Source organism: Mustela nivalis, assembly GCF_964662115.1.
Source record: "Mustela nivalis genome assembly, chromosome: 7".
Lineage (NCBI taxonomy): Eukaryota > Metazoa > Chordata > Mammalia > Carnivora > Mustelidae > Mustela > Mustela nivalis.
Window position 1 is genome coordinate 132626002 of NC_139026.1, and position 17716 is coordinate 132643717.

Genomic DNA, 17716 nt, shown 5'->3' on the forward strand with positions numbered 1-17716 from the left:
GTGGGTTTTTAATGGAACCGTGATAACATTTGGGTCTTAGCTCTTCCCTCAAAACTTGGAAGGATTGGACAGTGTGTCCTGTGTGCACTCTTAATATTTCAGTTTGATGATGAAATGGAAAATAACTTTTCATTTCAAATAACACGTAGGTGCCATTTTTAGAGCTCCTTGGAGGGACGGCACAGGTCCTCCCCTCAGGGATGTAGCAGCTGTAGGAAGTTTCTGTGGTTGGGACACAGAACACCGGTTACCTCTCCGTAGTTCACGGTGTAGACCCGGAGCGGAAAAGGCTTTCACTTTTGGTTTGAAGTTGCATCATTTCATCTGAAGGAATCACAGGCAGCTGGGTGGGTCCCTTTTCCCTAACAGAATAAAAGACGTCACCGAAGGCCCCATCCCGCTTCTCTGTGGCGGATGAATTTGTTGTTTGGTCCAAGGCTCCTGTGAAACATACATAGCATCCCCCCGGGTCCCTCCTGCAGTGGCTGTGCCATCCGTAACTCCCACCTGCGCGCCCACTTTGAGCAAAGGGCCGGGGCAGACCTTTTTTTTTTCTTCTTTCTTTTTCTTTTTTTTCTTTTTTCCTTTTCTTTCTCTTTCTCTTCCTCTTTCTCTTCCTCTTTCTCTCCCTCTCTCTCTCTTTCTTCTTTCTTTCTTCCTTCCTTCCTTTTTTTTTTTTTCTTCCAGATCCACTGTCTTCCTCACCTGCTCTAAGCTCTACTCCAGCAGCAGGTGGAATGTTGGTCGCTTACTGCCACCTAGTGGTTCTTTATCTCTCAACATACTTTTCCTTCACCTTTAAGAGAGAGGCTTTCTGTTGTCAGGTTTACAGGCAAATGGAAGTGATAGGAACATGTGTTTAGGACAGGGTTAGTAATGTGCCCAGGAGACAGGATGTTGTCATTTGGTTGGGTGGTTGGTTGGTTTGCGTTTTGAAGCGGAAGACCTTAATTCAGTTCTGTTGGAACTCTAGCAATACCTTAGGGTGTGTGTGGGGGGGCTCTGTGTGTGGAGGGGTGTGTTTCTCCACACTCTCCTACACATACAGACACACCAGAAATCAGATCTGTGATCATTTTTCCTCTGTAGCTTGGAGTGGAAAGTCAGTCCTTATTGATGAGATCATCAGTGTAAGCTAGAGGTTCTCGATCAGGTGCAAGTTTGCTTCCCTCCCCTCCCCCCTCCAAGGACATTTCCCACCATCTAGAGACATCCTTGTTTGTCACAGGCTCGGGGCAGGTGCTACTAGCATCTAGCAGCTAGAGGGTTGGGATGCTGTTGAGCACCCCACACTGTTCGGGGCAGGCCCCCACAAGGAGGGATTATCCGGTCCCAAATACCAAGTTCCAAGTTGAGAAGGCTGATCTAAACCCATCAGGATCCCTCCTTTTGCCCCGCTACAGCGCATACAGTTGATCCCCTCTGTCACATTACAAAGTGCACAACCCCCGTCCCTTAGTTGGCATCGGTATCCTCACCGGAAATAAATAAAGAAAAAATAAAATAAAAAACAAAGAAGGGATGTCTCCATGAACAGGCCCTGGGAAAATTCCCTTGCACCTGCCTTACACCCCAGCAGAATATTTAAGCCAGACCAAGCCACTCTTGTGAGCTGCCGTCTTAGCAGAAGGCAAGGGAAGGCGGGGACAAGCCCTTGGCTACTGCAGCCGCTCTTCTTGTGGACCCGGTGTTCACCCTCATCTGCTGGTCTGCTCCTCCCCTGCCCCTCACAGTGAGCTGGAAGACTTTGTTGAAGACTTGAAGAAGGACTCTACATCCGCCAGCCGAGTGGTCACTCTAAAAGACGTGGAAGACGGGGCTTTCCTCCTGCGACAAGTGGGGGAAGCCGTAGCTACCCTGAAAGGTGAGCCTCCTCCTTGATGGGAGGAGTCCGGAGCCCGTCTCCTATGGGGTGGGGGGTGTTAAAAATCTGTCCAGTAGTGAAGGATGCATCATTCATGCCTGTGTGCGTGCACATAGTCCGCAAGCACCTTTGTGTGTCTGGCACCGTTCTAGGCACCAAGGATGCCTCCCTGAATGAAACTGGCAAGTACCCTAAATACCCTGTAAGATTCAGGATGAAGGGACACTAATGACAGGCAGCTGCCTTCCAAAGATGGTGTGGAGCGCGTGAGCCCCTCGCTTCCAAGCCTGTCCAGTGCGTTCGCGGGGTGGGGGCTCCACGTCCTGCCTCTCCGGCGGCTCACCCTCTGGCTCTTCGCCTGCAGGAGAATTCCCAACCCTACAGAACAAGATGCGAGCGATCTTGCGCATCGAAGTGGAGGCGGTGCGGTTTCTGAAGGAGGAGCCCCACAGGCTGGACAGTCTCCTGCAGAGGGTGCGAAGCATGACCGACACCTTGACCATGCTGCGGAGGTAACCGGGCGTCCTGGGGGGTGGGGAAGCGTCCCGAGGCGAGGCAGCGACTCCTTCCCACCACACTTACTTGAGGTCTCAAGTCTTTGCCGCACTTGGCAGTGCCTAGGGCTTAACATTAGCAAACCTGGTAAACTTTCTTCTTCTTGTTGTTTTTTTAATCATTTGAAGGTGGTTCTTTTCAGGAACGCGTTAGAGTTGAAGAATGGCTCACAATATTTTCGTAGCCTCCTTCGCTTCAGGAGCAGAGAGGCCTTCAGTGAGGAGAAATGTGCTGGGAGGTTCGAGAGACGGTGTTGGGGTGTGGGGCTGCCCAACTCGGGGGCGGGGAGCAGGTGGAAGGAGAGATCTAGAGCTCGAAGTTGCCTTTGTGAAGATGACTCGTGGTAGTGGAAGAAAGGGCACGGTAGCACGAGACAGAAAGAGGGGAACAGATCCTTGGGGATCCTTGGAGATCAAAGGAACAGGGTCAGTAAAAGAAACAGAAGTGAGTAGCAGAGGAAGGTCACAAAGGCAAGGTCTTCTTTTCAAATCAAAAAAGAGAGAAAACATTTTAATAACAAATCGAGGCACCGACTAAAGGTTATCAGTCAAGTTGGACATTGTCTGACCTAGAACTACGTTGATCCTAACCATAACCTGCGAGGAAGGCCTTAGAAGGCATTCTCATGCTCTTGTCCTGGTCCTCATCTTTATTACATTTTATAGAAAACTATGTGAGGCTCAGAAAGGTGAGGTTCCCAGCATCATACGGCTAGAACGTGGCAGGAATGATGACATTCAGGCACGGGTCTGGCCTGACCTCAAAGACACATCCAAATCAACAAATAGCGTGACAAGACCCCAAAAAGCAGAGGAGGTTGAGGACTAACCTACGTGCAAGATTTGAAGTCGCGGTCGACCCTTGCAGAAAGGCTTGATCGAGTCCAGGTGGACAAACCTGATCACACGAGGGCTGAACAACATGAAGAGCAAACCCAAGGTGTTAGAATGCAGCGGACCCTTGAACAACTCGGGTCTCAGTTGCACGGGTCCGCTTGTGTACATTTTTTTTTTTTAATAAATACAGGGCAACACTGTTAAATGCATTTTCTTTTCCTTCTGATTTTCTTAATGTTTTCTTTTCTCCCTTTATTGTGAGACTACAGCAATAACGTACAAAATATATGTGAATCAGCTGTTTATGATCTAGATAAGGCTTCTGGTCAATAGTAGGTTAGGCTTCTGGTCAATAGCAGTTAGGTTTTTTTTGGGGGGGGGTGGCAAAAGTTCTACTGTGATTCTCAACCGTGTAGGGGGTCAGGACCCTAACCCAGCCCACGCTGTTCAGGGGTCCGCTGCAGGAGCTGCTCTCCGCAGGGGTTCGGCAGTGAAAGGAAGAGCGCTTGGAGGGAGCAGGAAGCTTCGGGGGTTGGAACTGAGCCTGCCTGAGGGCTGTCCCTCTGCCAGGACTGTTCCCAGGACTGGGTACAGGAGTTCTTGTTAGGGTCCTGTGTTCACTGTGTGTCGCCACTGCGCAAATAGTGATGAAACGGTGTCTGGCTGGGCTTAACCGAGCTAGTGGAAAGGGAGAGACAGATCCTATCTTAAGGGAAGGACTGAGAAAGCAGCTACCAGAGGCAGCCAGGAGACAACCGGAGGGCATTAGGAAGTTGCTATGGAAACCCTCAACACTGAGCGGCTACTCGGGGTTTTCGAACGTCTTAATTCTGCAGCAACAGCCTGCCTGGCTTTGGGATGACATAGGGTTCAAGTTCATGCCATACAAATAAAATGCAGGCTGCCCCTTGTAAGAGTTAATGCTGCTGTGCCTGGTCTCCTCTCCCAGACACGTCACCGACGGACTCTTGAAAGGTACAGACGCCGCCCAGGCCGCTCAGTACGTGGCGATGGAGAAGGCCACGGCCGCCGAAGTCCTGAAGAGCCAGGAGGAGGCGCCCCACGCCTCGGGCCAGCCCCTCCACGCGGCAGGAGTCCCCGGCGACGTGAAGTCGGAAGTGGTGCCCTTGACCGTTCACCACGCACAGAGCTCCCCCGTGGTCGTCCAGCCCTCCCAGCACTCCGCCGCCCTGCTGAACCCCACCCAGCACCTGCCCACGGGGACCGGTCCTCACCCGGCCGGCCCCCCCGCCGCCGCCCAGGAGGGGACCTCCGCTCTGCCGTCCTCGGCTCAGGCTCCGCAGTCCCCACAGACGCCTGTGAACGGTTCCACCATGCAGAGCTTGTTCATCGAGGAGATCCACAGCGTGAGTGCCAAGAACAGGGCGGTGTCCATTGAGGTAGGGTCCTATTTCCATTTCTCGTAGCCCCTCATGAAGGAATAACACCTGGTCCTTTCCCTTAAAGAGCGTATGGTCTGGTTGTCAAGGTCATACATGTATGTGCATAAGGATCGCAGATAGATTTGTAGCCCTATCCATGGGTTTCAGTGGCCGGATTAAGAGAAAGATTAAGATTTCAAGAACGGTGGATAGTGTGACCCTGGTGTCCTGGGAAGTGTTTAACACCAGCTCTCGGGGGGGGGAGGGGCGGGGAACTCCCCGATTTGTAAAATGACCCATTTCTGTGGTGTGTTTTCCCATGGCCGATTTCGAGTTACAGCGGGATATTGGGGAGCGCACAACTGGGGAGAAATGTGAGTCGGCTGTCCCCGGCCAGTGCGTGCTGGCTCAGGCTTCCCCCTGGTGAATGCAGGCCTGCAAAGCGTTTGCCAGTAGTCTCGAAAAATCTGTAGAGCCTGGGTGAGCAGAGCTGGGTGGCAATGGCAGGCTGGGTTAGAGGAGTGTTAGAGCAAAGGGAGTTACAAGTCAAGCTGTTGAAGGAACCTGTTTAAGGGAACAAGGCAGGGGCCATGAGGCTGGCAAGACAGGCTGGATCCGGATTTCGGGGAGCTTGCAAGGCAGTCCGAGGGGGTGTGGGCATCCAAAAAATCCTGCTGCTCGGACCGGCGGTAAAAAAATAGCATCTTCAAAAAATCACTCTGAAACAATAGAGTCGATTCAGGTGGTGGGTCTAGGATTAAGGGTTCGGGATAGAAGTCATGAGCACAGGCTTGGGGTGAGAGGCAGAGGCAGTCAGAGTAGAAGGAGTAAACGAGGCCTTAACGTCACAGAACAGAAACCAGGCCATGTTCTTTAAAGATTCTTTTTACCCAGGGCTGGTGTCCGTGCCCGAGTAGGACAGCTTGCTTCCTCCTTCCTCCTGCCCCATACGTCCTCCGGTCCTGACCCCAGACCATGGCTTTGACCGTCCCGCGTCTCTCACAGATCAACAGGGATAATTCAGGTCTCAAGAGAAAAATAACCTCTTCAGACTGCCCTGGCCACGGTCCTGGCAACGGGGCCTCGGAACTTAAGAGTCTGTTAAAAATGCCCGGATCTGGGGCGCCTGGGTGGCTCAGTTGATTAAGCAGCTGCCTTCGGCTCAGGTCATGATCCCAGCGCCCTGGGATCGAGTCCCACATTGGGCTCCTTGCTCGGCAGGGAGCCTGCTTCTCCCTCTGCCTCTGCCTGCCATTCTGTCTGCTTGTGCTTGCTCTCTCTCCCTCTCTCTCTGACAAATAAATAATCTTTAAAAAAAAAAAAAAAAAAAAGCCCAGATCTGCAGAAAGGAGGCCTGGGCCTTTCCTGCCCACCCCGCTGCTGACGGCTGAGGAGAACTTGCTTCACAACCAGGATCTGAGCCCCGTTATGCTCTACGTCCTCACAGGCTCTGGGGCAGGCAGTGAACCAAAGGGACAAAGTCTCTGCTTTCAAGAAACGTGCCTACTTGTAGGGAGAGATCGAGAACCAGTGTATGAAAATAAATAAATGAAAATAAATGTTAGGAAAGACAAAGCGGAGGAGGGTTCGGTGAGGATGATGATGGTGGAGACTCGGGTTTAGATAGCGTGACTCTTGGGCAGATCCTCTCTCACTGGGCCCCCGCGTCCTCTGGCTAAAGAGTGCTAAGAAAGCAATCTCCTCTGTCCTTCCTCATTCGTCCATTGTGGGGTTCTAGTAATCCTGGTGCTAATTTTCCCTCTGCCCATCTGGGATGATTCCTATGCCACCCCAAAATCACAGGAAAATGTTCTTTTCGAAAACGTATGGGTATTTTAAACTGCATTTCTCCGTACTGTAGAACTTGGTGGAGCTCAGACGTAATCTAAAAAAGCCCATTTTAGACATAAGAACGTTTGACCCACAGGCCATAGAGCTGTTCTTAGGCAGATGTGGAAAGCAGACGTAGGAGTCTTTGTTCCCAGTGAGTGTTTTGGTTTTGTTCCTGTCTGTTTGCACATCTCCTCCATGAAAACCCTTGGTTTCAAGACAGAAACCTGGTTGTGAGATGCGTGCTTTGGAAGGCACATACCTGTGTCCTTTTTATTACTATTCGGAGAGTAGCAGTAAATAAGTGCTCAATAATCAGTTAACAAATGAATTTGGGTTTCTGAGCTCACTTCTCTGTGAGCGAATGTCCGTCACGTCGGCTTCCGTGGCAGCGAGCCCAGAGGCAGGTTTGTCTGAGGGGCAAACATGTCCCTCAGCACGGACCCCAGACCGCCCCCTCCATCGCCGTGAAATCTCTAATTAGCTTTCCCTTCTGGTTGCTAAACTTCCCTCCCTTGTGATTTTCCTTCAGAAAGCAGAAAGGAAATGGGAAGAGAAAAGGCACAATCTGGACCACTATAATGGGAAAGAGTTCGAGAAGCTGCTAGAAGAAGCTCAGGCCAATATCATGAAGTCAATTCCAAACCTGGAGATGCCACCAGCCGTGGGCCCACCACCAAAGGGCGATGCCTCCGGAGACAAGCTGGAACTTTCAGGTGAGGCGCTCCCAGAGCTGGGCCCGGTTGGCTGCCCACTGGTCCTGCACATGCCGGCCGACAGGACCAATCGCTCGCGTCTCAAGAATTTGATAAAATTGTGAAACAGGAAGAACAAATCCTCAACAGTCCCTGGATTCTCCCTCCTGCTTTTACACCCAAAACCCTAGCAGGGAAACTTGTGTTCTGCCTTAGGGTACCAGAATAGTGCCCAGTAAGGTAAAATTTAGATGCCTAGCTCCTACATTTCCTGTGAATTTATGCCACTTCACAGCACCAGCTAGGAGGATAAGAGGGCCGTGTTTAAAGTAAGAGCTTTCCATCCGCTGCAGGAAGAAAATACCAGCCTTTATGAGCTCCCAAGGGGATATTAGATCATAAGGCGAAATTGCATTTTTTAAATCAAAATTATTAGATTGTATATTGAACCCGCTAAACTCTGGAAGTTAAGCATCAGTGTGTCATTAACAACATAAAATAACTGCTAGAAAACCCAGCCTACTAAATCTCCAACCAACGAGCCCCACGCCTCGCTCTGACTTCAGAGCTGAGAACAGAGACACCATTGTACTCACAGCCCAGTGTCTCAGAGCCAAATTCAGGGATGCCTCGTCCAGGAACCAAGGCAATCTGAGGAGGAATCGCCATCTTGACTCGCATGTCGGGGAACATGGAAGTAGATACGGTTTATAACCACTGAAACCCTGTCTCGGGTTTTCCTTCCCCAACGTTGCTCTAAAATCCCACTCATGGAAACTCTGCCCATGAGCCTGTGCTAAGTTTTTCACCTGCTTTCCTCACCTGTCAGCTGTGGGAGGAGGCCTGTTTAGGGATCCTGACGGGGGAGGCAGCACGTGCCCGGGAAGGAAGGGGCCTGGGAGGGACGGCTCTGCTCTCCTCAAGATGGCTTTTCTCCCAGAGTTCTGTGAGGAATGTCTCATGGCGGAAGGATCTACACCCCCCCTCCCCGCTTCTGTTTCTATCTGGCCTAATTTGGCTCTCCCCATTTTGAATTCTGTCAGATAGTCCCTGGATGTTTTAGAATCACAAGTAAATTATTTTAAAAAATAGTTACAAATTAGAACTGTTCCTTCTCCGTGATTATATAACAAAAATAATAACACTATGTTTTGTTAACTTACTGCATTTGGGCTTTGTGTTCCTGCAGAGTAAAAAAAATTTGCATGAAGTGTTTTTAAAAAATTAGTCTCCGAAGTATTTTTCACTCAGTTAAAATGTTCTTGTCATTCTTTTTATTTTATGTTTAAATAAACTCTACACCCAGCGTGGGGCTTGAACTCACAACCCTGAGATCAAGAGTCGCACACTCCATGGATAAAGCCAGGCAGATGCCCTTGTTTTTTGTTTTGTTTTAACATGTGGCCTGACTTCCTGTCGGAGTCCACGAACGGACAGGCTACCAGAAATGCATAAGGGTCCAAGCCATTTCCTGCAAACGTGGGCTCCTGTCATTTTTACTTATTTGGCATGGATGTTATTTTTATTTATTTGTGTTTTTACTAATGAGGTAAAATTCTACACTGAGGGTTTAAAGAAAAGCTTTTTGTATTTCCTCTTTGTGCACTGACTACTTCAATAACGGGCATGGACCACTAGCTCCTAAAGGTCGCTGGAAGGTTTTAGGGATTGTCGCCTCATTCCGTGCCATAGAAAAATTATTCGCAGAGCTGTGTGTTAAAGAGAGCAAGAGAGACTCTACTCAAGACCACTGCAGTGTGGGAGAGAAATTGAACTCGACTCTGAACGCAGCATATCAAAGGCAGGGAGATTCGTTGCTAAAGGCAGGCTGAGGGCTTGGCTGTCCAGAGCGGGGAATGAAGAACCAGATCCGATGTCTTGCTAAATTGACTTAGTAGAATTCTTTGCTAAAACTGGGCTGAGTCGACCAAGGGCAAAGCCTAGTGGAAGAGTGGACTCAGAGGAGCCTCACTGAAGCTGGTCAAAGAGGCAGGCTTTGGGGTGCCTGGGTGGCTCAGTGGGTTAAGCATCTGCCGTCAGCTCAGGTCATGATCCCAGGGTTCTGGGATCGAGCCCCTCATCGGGGTCTCTGCTCAGCGGAGAGCCTGCTTCTCCCTCTCCCCCCAGCTCATGCTTTGTCTCTCTCTGTTGATATTTTTCTTTTTCTCAAATAAATAAAATCTTTTAAAAAAAAAGAAATAATAACAACAAAAAAACATCTCCTGTCATTACACAGGAGAGGAGACCTGGGCCCACCTCGAGAGCCTGACAGCCTTTGCTGGTCCCTGGGGTACCCACGGAGCTGATGAGGGCATCCCCTGGCTGGGCTGCTGGCTTAGGCACCGGCCAGGGGGCCCAGTGCTGCTCGGGCCTCATAACCCAGCACCAGACTAGAACCTTCCTCCGCTCTGGTGAGCTCTGGGCCTGAGTGCCGGTGAAGGGCGGAGGTGAGGCTCGGGACCAAGGCAGGAGTGGGGCTGATGGTTTACATTTCGCGAAGTGCCTTCTGGGGGCAGCTCTCTGGGGAAAGCCAAGCTGGTGTCTGCATTCTCTAACCTGTGGTGTCCATCCTAACTACTGCCTCCTTCTGTTAGCGAAGAGCCCTTTCCCACCACACAGCTGTGGCCCAAACTCCACTCTCTCGCTGACTTTGCTTTCTCTTCCGCCTGCCTCCCACTCTCCTGCTGGCCCTTCAGCGGTCACATTCTTCTAGCATCCCCTGCTCCAACCTGTCCTGCTCACACGGTAGAGGCTTTAGAGGCTAGGTGGGGGACTCTGGATTTTTTTTTTTTTAAGATGTTATTTATTTATTTTGGAGATCGAAGAGGGAGCAGGGAGAGGAGGAGAGGGAAAGGGAGAAGCAGACTCTACACTGAGTGCAGAGCCCAGCACAAGGCTCGACTCACCACCCTGAGATCACGACATGAGCCGAAAGCAAGAGTCAGCCGCTTAACCGACTGAGCCACTCAGGCACCCCTGGATTGGTCGTTAGGCTCCAGTATTTCATCTCTCCAAGTAAAACCCAGATTTTTTGTTGAATAAGGATAACTCATACTTGCATTTACATATTGCATTTACAATAAGCCAGTAGGCACTGTCCCAAAGGCTTCCTGTATATTGTTCCATCCTCACAGGCCCCCAGTGGAGATTATAATAATACCCATTAAACAGATGAGAAAACCGAGGCAGAGAGAAGTTACTTAACTTGAGCAGGATCTTTCTGAGATTTCGAGTCCGGCTTCAGGGTCCATACCTTTAATCGTCACACTAGGAAGAAACTAGAGAAATATTTAGATCTGACTGCATCCAGTTTCTAGAAATACCCTGTTCTGGATGTTATCCTGCAAAGAGATTATTTTTCAATGACACACTGTTTTCCAGAAGACTCTCCGAATTCAGAACAAGACTTGGACAAGCTGGGGGGTAAGTCCCCGCCTCCTCCACCCCCGCCCCCTCGGCGGAGCTACCTGCCAGGATCAGGGCTCACCACCACGAGGTCCGGCGATGTGGTCTACACCAGCAGGAAGGAGAACACCACTGCTAAGGTCTGATGGGTTAAGTGCTGGGAAACAGGTCTCCGGGTTCAGATGGTACCCTTTAGACAAGGTTCTCTCTATTTCCCCTTTAGAACGCAACCTGTAGTGAGGCAGAGGAGAGAACTGACTAAGCTAAAATCACAGGAAGGCCCCACAGATGGGAAAATGTCATCCAGTGTTTCGGGGCGAGACTCAGTACCACGAGCTTTATCCTTACTTGACTTTTGGCTGCGAGAATGTAACATGCGGATTACAAGCTACTTCCCCAGCAAGGCGGCATAAGATTGAAAATGGGGGCGGGGCGAGGCGGGGGTGAAGAGGAGGCCGAAGAAAAACCATCTTAAAACGCTAAGTGAGATTGGCTGACACAGTTGTGCGAGTCCATACGGAAAGATGTTCAGTGAGTTTTCGTTTCCACTTCACTTGGCAAGTTTTGTCTTTGGTGCTAAATGTGAAAGACAGTTTCCGAGGAGATGTCGTATGGGCGGGCCTTTCTTAAAGGTACCGACGTTGAGTCGTTCCAATTTTATTAAAGATCTTAAGGCTATTCACAAAATGGCAGCTTGTGCAAACCAAAACCCAAACTGAATGGAAGGGGGATGTTACAGTCTTGAACTGCGTTTGAAGAGGCAGGAAACTAGCACACCAGGCAGTAGGGGAGCGCGTGTTCTCGTGATCCGGCCCTCTTTTTGCCGGAATCTACAGGGCTTAAGCCAGTTTCTGATTTGAATATTCCACAGGCAAGCAGTGAAGATGCTGGACCAAGCCCCCAAGCAAGAGCCACAAAGTGTCCAACAGAGGAGCCTGCTTCTGCCTGGACCCCATCCTCACCACCAGTCACGACCTCCTGCTCCAAGGATGAGGAGGAAGAAGAGGAAGGAGACAAGATAATGGCAGAACTGCAGGTACGTGGGTGAGGTGGCCGTGGCTCCTTGCCTTCCTGTCTGGGACTCTCCGGCTGTGTCTCACACACATTCGTTAGCTGGCGAGGGCTGGCAAGAAGCCTTTGGGCCTAGGCCCCGAAAGTTGTGTGTTCTGGCCTTGGCTTCCGCCTTTCCAAGATGGCGCTCAACTAGGCCCTCAGGGAACCTCATGACATGTGTAAGGAATGATCATCTCACAAAACAGCTCGGGAAGTTCATACAGAAAATCAATTGCCAGGTTTCCTCACTCTGGCTGAGAGGATTTACTTTACTTTTAGTCTTGATAGTTGGCGTCATTTCAAAAGCAATTAGACGGGGATCCAAAATACCAGCCCTTGTCTTGTCTTCATCAGGACGAAGGCCTACTTCTGGTGGGGTCCCCCTCCTTGGGTTTTATTACTTAGAATGGCTGCCCTTAGGCCTTCTGCACTCCATACCAGGCGCTCATTCGTTGTCAGCGTCCCCTTTTTAATATTCTGACAAGGTAAAAGATTCTATTTCCCATTTTCTTTGGCCTGTTTGAGAAATGATACCTTACCTATTAGTTTTGGATTTATATTTTTTTAACTAATTGACACAGTCCATTCATAGCATGAAGGCTGGGCTGCAAAAACTATACTCAAAGCTTATCTCAACATTCAAATCATGGCTGAGAATCTACCTTGGGTGTACATTCTAGGAACTTTTCTAACCAGTGACGTGTGCATAATTCCCACACCAAAGCCTGTTGTTCATAGAATATTTCATTATTTTGACCCATACTTATTCTAGGATGTTTCCCCCCTTTGGATGGTCAGATGGTCAGACCACAACCACGTAGGGCTCCAGAACGGGCCGCCTGTGCACCAGCGTACTCCTGGCTTTGTGCAGGCCCCACGGATCCGCGTTCTTCCCACAGAGTAGAGAGAACTTGCCAGCTGTGTCATTTCTGCCACGGCTGTTCTGTTTTGCCTTCCTGGGTGGTAACTGTCAAAATTGGGCTGTTTGCATCTCCAGGACACCTGGCTTGATTTGTGGAAATGGGTGCGTCCTTTGGGGCCTCACTAAAACTCCCAGACTGGCCTGGGACACCCCTCTCACCAGTCAGCTTGCAGAAAGGTTTTCAGAATGGCTAGAGAGTGTCGTTTATAGGAACCCTAGATTGCTAAGCTTAGTGACGCATGCAAGAGTTGCGAGCGTGGAGGCATCCGTCCCTCCACGATCCAGGGAGGACCCCCGGGGCCGAGGACGCTAGCTGTGTCCAGTGACAAGACTGCCTATTGCTGGGGGATTGGGTCTTGTCCGAAGACATGGAGGCAGGTTCTGGGACCCTTCGCTGTAGCATCTGGCCCACAGCACGGTCTGAATTGGTCCTGGCCTGGTCTGGTTCAGGTGGACGACAAAGCGGTCGATGATGTTAAACCTGTGCGAGGTGAACGGTCACTGCTGATCCTAGAGGCGAGACGTTCAGGCTCATGAATAACCCCACACTAGGCCCCAAATAGAGGTCATGTGTTCAGCCGCTTAGAGCTCGTGGCCTGAGAACTTTTCTCTCCACTGATGTCTGCCTATCTCACAGTGCTTTCTCTGGCTGAACATTTTCAAAGGCTGGAGTAATTGGCTCCTTGCTGTCTTGGTGGTGGTTAGGTAACTTTATTTAAAGTGCTCTAAGCCTAACTTAGCCAAAGCCAGACAGCTCTCCAGCAGGGTAGTGCTGGCCGGTGGGGGTGGGCATGGACCCAACCTGCTGCTTCAGCAGGTCAGCCGCCGGCTCTGGACTTAGGTGCCCCCAGGCAGGAGCAGGAGCAGGAGCAGGAGCAAGCTTCCGAACGGAACTGGGGTACACCTGCCCGCTCCGGGGTACCAGGCACCAGAGGAAGCCACAGACTTCCAAGTCCAGGGGCTGACAGCCCAGAGGAGATGGTGATGGCCTTAGTGGGCTTCTCCAGGGCCGGCGAGGACTGGGGTATCTGAGGACCTGCAGGGGGGAGCCAGCGCTGCAGGAATGGGGAGCGAGTGGAATGGGGGAGAGCAGGCCAGGAAGGGCCCAGGCACTGGTTCCATTCGTATTTCAGGACCGTACTGAAATGGTTAACTTGGTTTGGGCACGGGTTATTTGTTCTGCCCACAGAGTTGGTTCCAAAGGACCCTATTTGACATTAAGAAAATAAGAGGCAATGATTGGGATTTTTTTTTTTTTTCATTTAAATTATTGACCTTTAATCCCGGCTGTGCATTTGATTATTGGGGGGAGTTGTTTTTTTTTTTTTTTTAAGGGAAGAAAAGGCATCTGAATGAATTGTGTTTTGGGTGACGCCCAGGTAACAGAATTGTTTTTTAATGAGGTGACACGGCATTGAGTTGAGAACCACCGATTTCAAGAAACTGGGCGCTGGGGTTCTTCACCTTTCTTGCTGTCACGAACGTATCGCCCCTCCCTCTGTGCCCCAGCACCGCAGCCTCGGCTTTCTGTCCGTCTGAGAACTCCCTCGCCCCGTGTGCACACAAGCCGATGTGGGCTCCTCGAACCAAATTTGATAGTGTTCAGGGACAGACCTAGAGGCTCAGGCAGCCCTGAGACCACTCAGAATCCCGGGGTGCTAAAGATGTCCTCTTTTTCCTCCGAATGCCCCTCAGAACGCCCCAGAGCATGCGAGTCCCTAGTACTACCATGGACCATGAATTAGTCAGGATGACTTCTGTTGTAAGATGGAAAGGTTTACAATATCCTGTGCCCCTTTTTCTTGGACCTCAAGAAAGCTGGTTTAAAAAAAAAAAAAAAAAGGAGAAGAAAAGGACCAAGAAAAAAGAAAGATAGTTTTTTGGCCCCATTCATTTCCATAGTCATGATTTTTTAAAGGTCAAAGCAAGAAGCCCTACTAAGTGCAAATGAGGTTCTGAAAGGAAGGCCATTCCTTGCAAGACTCCTGTCCGTAAATCCTGCCGGGCACAAACACTAAGGAAGTCTTTGGCCCCTGGCTCTGTGCTCACCTTTGGTGCCCGAGGCCCAGAGGCAGAGCCTGTGTCACAGGTGCTGCCTCCTTGGCTCCGTGTGACCCGCATGCAGGCCTGGCCTGAGGTCTCTGTGCCTCTGGACCCCCTGCCTCTTCCCTCCGCCCTCCTCGCTGCCCTCGGATCCATGTTAACCTCAGTATTTTAATCCCTCAGGCATTCCAGAAGTGTTCCTTTATGGATGTAAATTCAAACAGTCATGCTGAGCAGTCCCGGGCTGACAGTCACGTTAAAGACACTAGGCTGGGGGCCACGGTCCCAGCCAAGGAGAAGAAGGTAACGTGGCAGAGACATTGGCCACACAGTCCGATGGTCCTTCTTTCCTTGCTCTGACACTAACAGTGCTCGTGCGTTTGTCCTTCTGTGCCCTCTCCTTTTTTCTCTCGCCTTTTTTTTTTTAAACTAATGCAGACACAACCTGAGGTTTAATCAGAGATTAACCTGTGACCTCTGCGTTCCTGTGCACAGCACCCAGTAGTCTGTGCAGAATTTCAGGCATTCTCTTCCCAAACTGTAGACTACGCACACGCCTGGCAAGATTTTTCTCAAACTCCAGAAAAAAAAAATAGAAACATTGATCGAGTGTGTAGCGCTTTTTCTAATTTTTAACACGTCTTCTAGGTCCAACACACCTACGTTAGAGTAGGACTCTACTTCCTCAGACTCTAGGAAGAAGACACAGGGCAGAGCTGTATGTCCGCCGCCGTCCCCAGGGGTACCCTCATGGAAATGCACACAAATGTATTTGCACACACGTTCGAGGTTGCCAGATAGAATTTTTATTAAGTACAATACATTCTCAGACTATCCCTGGCAGGACCACAAGTCCAGTCTGGGTTTAGTGCTGATGCACACTGTGGCATCCAGACAGATGTCCTGGCTCTGAACCAGAATTCACTGTCTTTGCATAAGTACGAGGGAAAGGATGTCAGCCTGATTTTCTTAAAGTCAGCTTTTTAAGTCATATCTGGAGCTTTTTTGATTTTTTGGATATAGAGCCATCTTATCTGAAGGAAGCCTCTGTCTACATGTCAGGATTGAAAGTTTATCATGACCAACTCAAGTCCTAGCATTTTTTCACCAGGAACGTTTATTTCAGAAATCGAAGGTTCTAGCATCCCATAGATAAAGTCGACCAAATCGGCCACCGTGTAGCCTAATAGGGACACCAGCTGGATACCTCAGTCCCTGTATATTCTTATACAGCTCGCTCAGTGTGGGGGAGAGAGGATCCCAAGTCAGAGGGCTGTTCAGACGTGATCCTTCAAGAGATATAGCCCTGGGGCGCATCACTCCAGCCACGCTGGAGGAGGCCGATCTCCTTCCCCTGTGTCACAGCTATCCCAAGGCCGCCTGCAAACTTCCATCGGCCACGTAACACTGTTACAGGCGGGGTGAGGGAGAATCTGTGCACCAGCAGAGGTTAGGAGACTTAATGATAAAATCTGTTAATCTGGATGGAACCCATGATGCTGTATCGGAAATCGTTTGCTTTTTCAGTTCTGTAGGATTGCCCTGTGTGGCCTTATTAAAACCAGCTCATGAAGGACCCTCACAGTCCCCGAGTCACAAGGCATGCCTGGACTAAGGGGACTGTTGCTGGCTAAAACACTGCCTGGGAACTGGGAAGTTCTGGAAGATCCCTCTAGAGACAGTCATTGTCTCGCAGAATTTTACTAATTGGCGAAAAAGTTGCACGCAGTTCCTTGCCCTGCAGTTAGAAAGCCATATCCTTCCAGACTCATGATTCTCAGGCGAGTCCCTCAGGTTAAGCAGGTCTGTCACAAGATCCCTGTAGGGACTCTACTGCTTATTTCAGATAATTATACTCAGTAGATTGACCTGTTTCGCAATAATGACGACCATTGGACTTGTCCCCAAATTTGTATCCTTATTAACCTCTCCGCAGCCTATTCATCTACCCTTCTATAAATCAAATATTTCCTTAAAATTTTCTGTTGTCATGAAACACTAACCTAGTACTTCACCTGTATGCAATTTTCCTGTAACTGTGTCTCTGATGGTTTTGGCTCATTGCCCACGTGTGTTGTGAGCTTGCTACATAGTTGTCGGAACAATCCAGATCTCAGGGCCTAGAAGCAGATACAAAGAGGCTTAATTATTAACCTTTTTACACAGAGTCTTGACCATTGAGATCATATCTAAGATGTTGTGAGATGACATGACCTTTGTGACCAAGCTACCCTGGGTGAGGTCAGCGCACCTGCTTTAATACGCTCATTCTTTTCTCTAGCCCAGTGACCAGAATGACAGGTCACATGAAACCTGCCCTTGGCACGTTTATCTCCATGGCTTTCATTAGATGATGGCTGCTACTCCATCTGTTCTAAAATATGTATGTCCCTGGGTGCGATTTGAAACACTTAACCATGGGGATGGTGTGAGCTCGGACAGATCGGAACAGAGGCCAGTCCGACTTGTCAGCAGCCCGATGTCATACATGCGCATTCCTTGTCCAGCCCCCGGGTAAATCCTCACTCGAGTCTTAGCATGGCATGCTAACTCCAGGTTTGGGGTCAAGACCTCATTTAGTCTCCCTGAGACCTTTTATTGGATGTGTTAGTTGTTTAATAATCCAGGTTTAAAATCCCACGTTCGACATGGCGTTGTTCAACCACACCAGCCGAATCGTTGCACACACTTGGGGGCCTTACCAGGAGAGCGCAAGTTAAACAGGAGGTGCGGGGTAGCTAAGACACCTTGTATCCTATATGATGTTTCCATGTGATTAATACTGACTTTGTTGTTTGTATGTTACTCCTTGAATGTGTATGGACGCTCTTTCCATTTGTAACAAGGTGTTGGGATTGTGCGGGGCTGACGGGCAGGACCTCGTGATTGTGCTTTGTTATGTTGTCATTGCTTTTAACCAAATAATCTCCTTGGGACTGTGACCCATCCATAACCACCTCTTCCTCTCAGGCTTCAGCAGCAAGAAGAGAGGGCAGTTTGCCTGGGAAACGAGGAGGCACAGCTAGTGTTAGTGTCCCACAGGGCCTGAGGGAACAGATACACAAGGGCTGGAAAAGGCCACGCTTTCTGGTCAAGCACTGTCCCCAACTGGTCCTCACCCGCTGGCTTCT

General features: G+C 49.8%; 1 protein-coding gene and 1 long non-coding RNA gene across 23 annotated transcripts in view; one reads left to right on the forward strand and one right to left on the reverse strand.

The window, feature by feature from the left end:
* Nucleotides 1–17716, forward strand: part of KIAA1217 — a 377430-nt gene that overhangs the window by 353919 nt on the left and 5795 nt on the right. For 14 of the 22 annotated variants that reach the window (XM_082742072.1, XM_082742091.1, XM_082742090.1 and 11 more), the window contains 7 exons: nt 1734–1864; nt 2229–2376; nt 4205–4655; nt 7000–7183; nt 10544–10707; nt 11439–11603; nt 14769–14888. In XM_082742072.1, coding sequence (XP_082598198.1) covers nt 1734–1864; nt 2229–2376; nt 4205–4655; nt 7000–7183; nt 10544–10707; nt 11439–11603; nt 14769–14888 — 1363 coding nt within the window. The remainder of the gene's footprint in view (nt 1–1733; nt 1865–2228; nt 2377–4204; nt 4656–6999; nt 7184–10543; nt 10708–11438; nt 11604–14768; nt 14889–17716) is intronic. The other 8 variants (XM_082742084.1, XM_082742074.1, XM_082742087.1 and 5 more) reach the window with 3 other exon arrangements.
* Nucleotides 11526–14762, reverse strand: LOC309870075. The gene is made up of 2 exons (XR_014314475.1): nt 11788–14762; nt 11526–11650 (listed from the first exon to the last, which is right to left on the reverse strand). It is a non-coding gene; the product is annotated as an uncharacterized lncRNA (long non-coding RNA).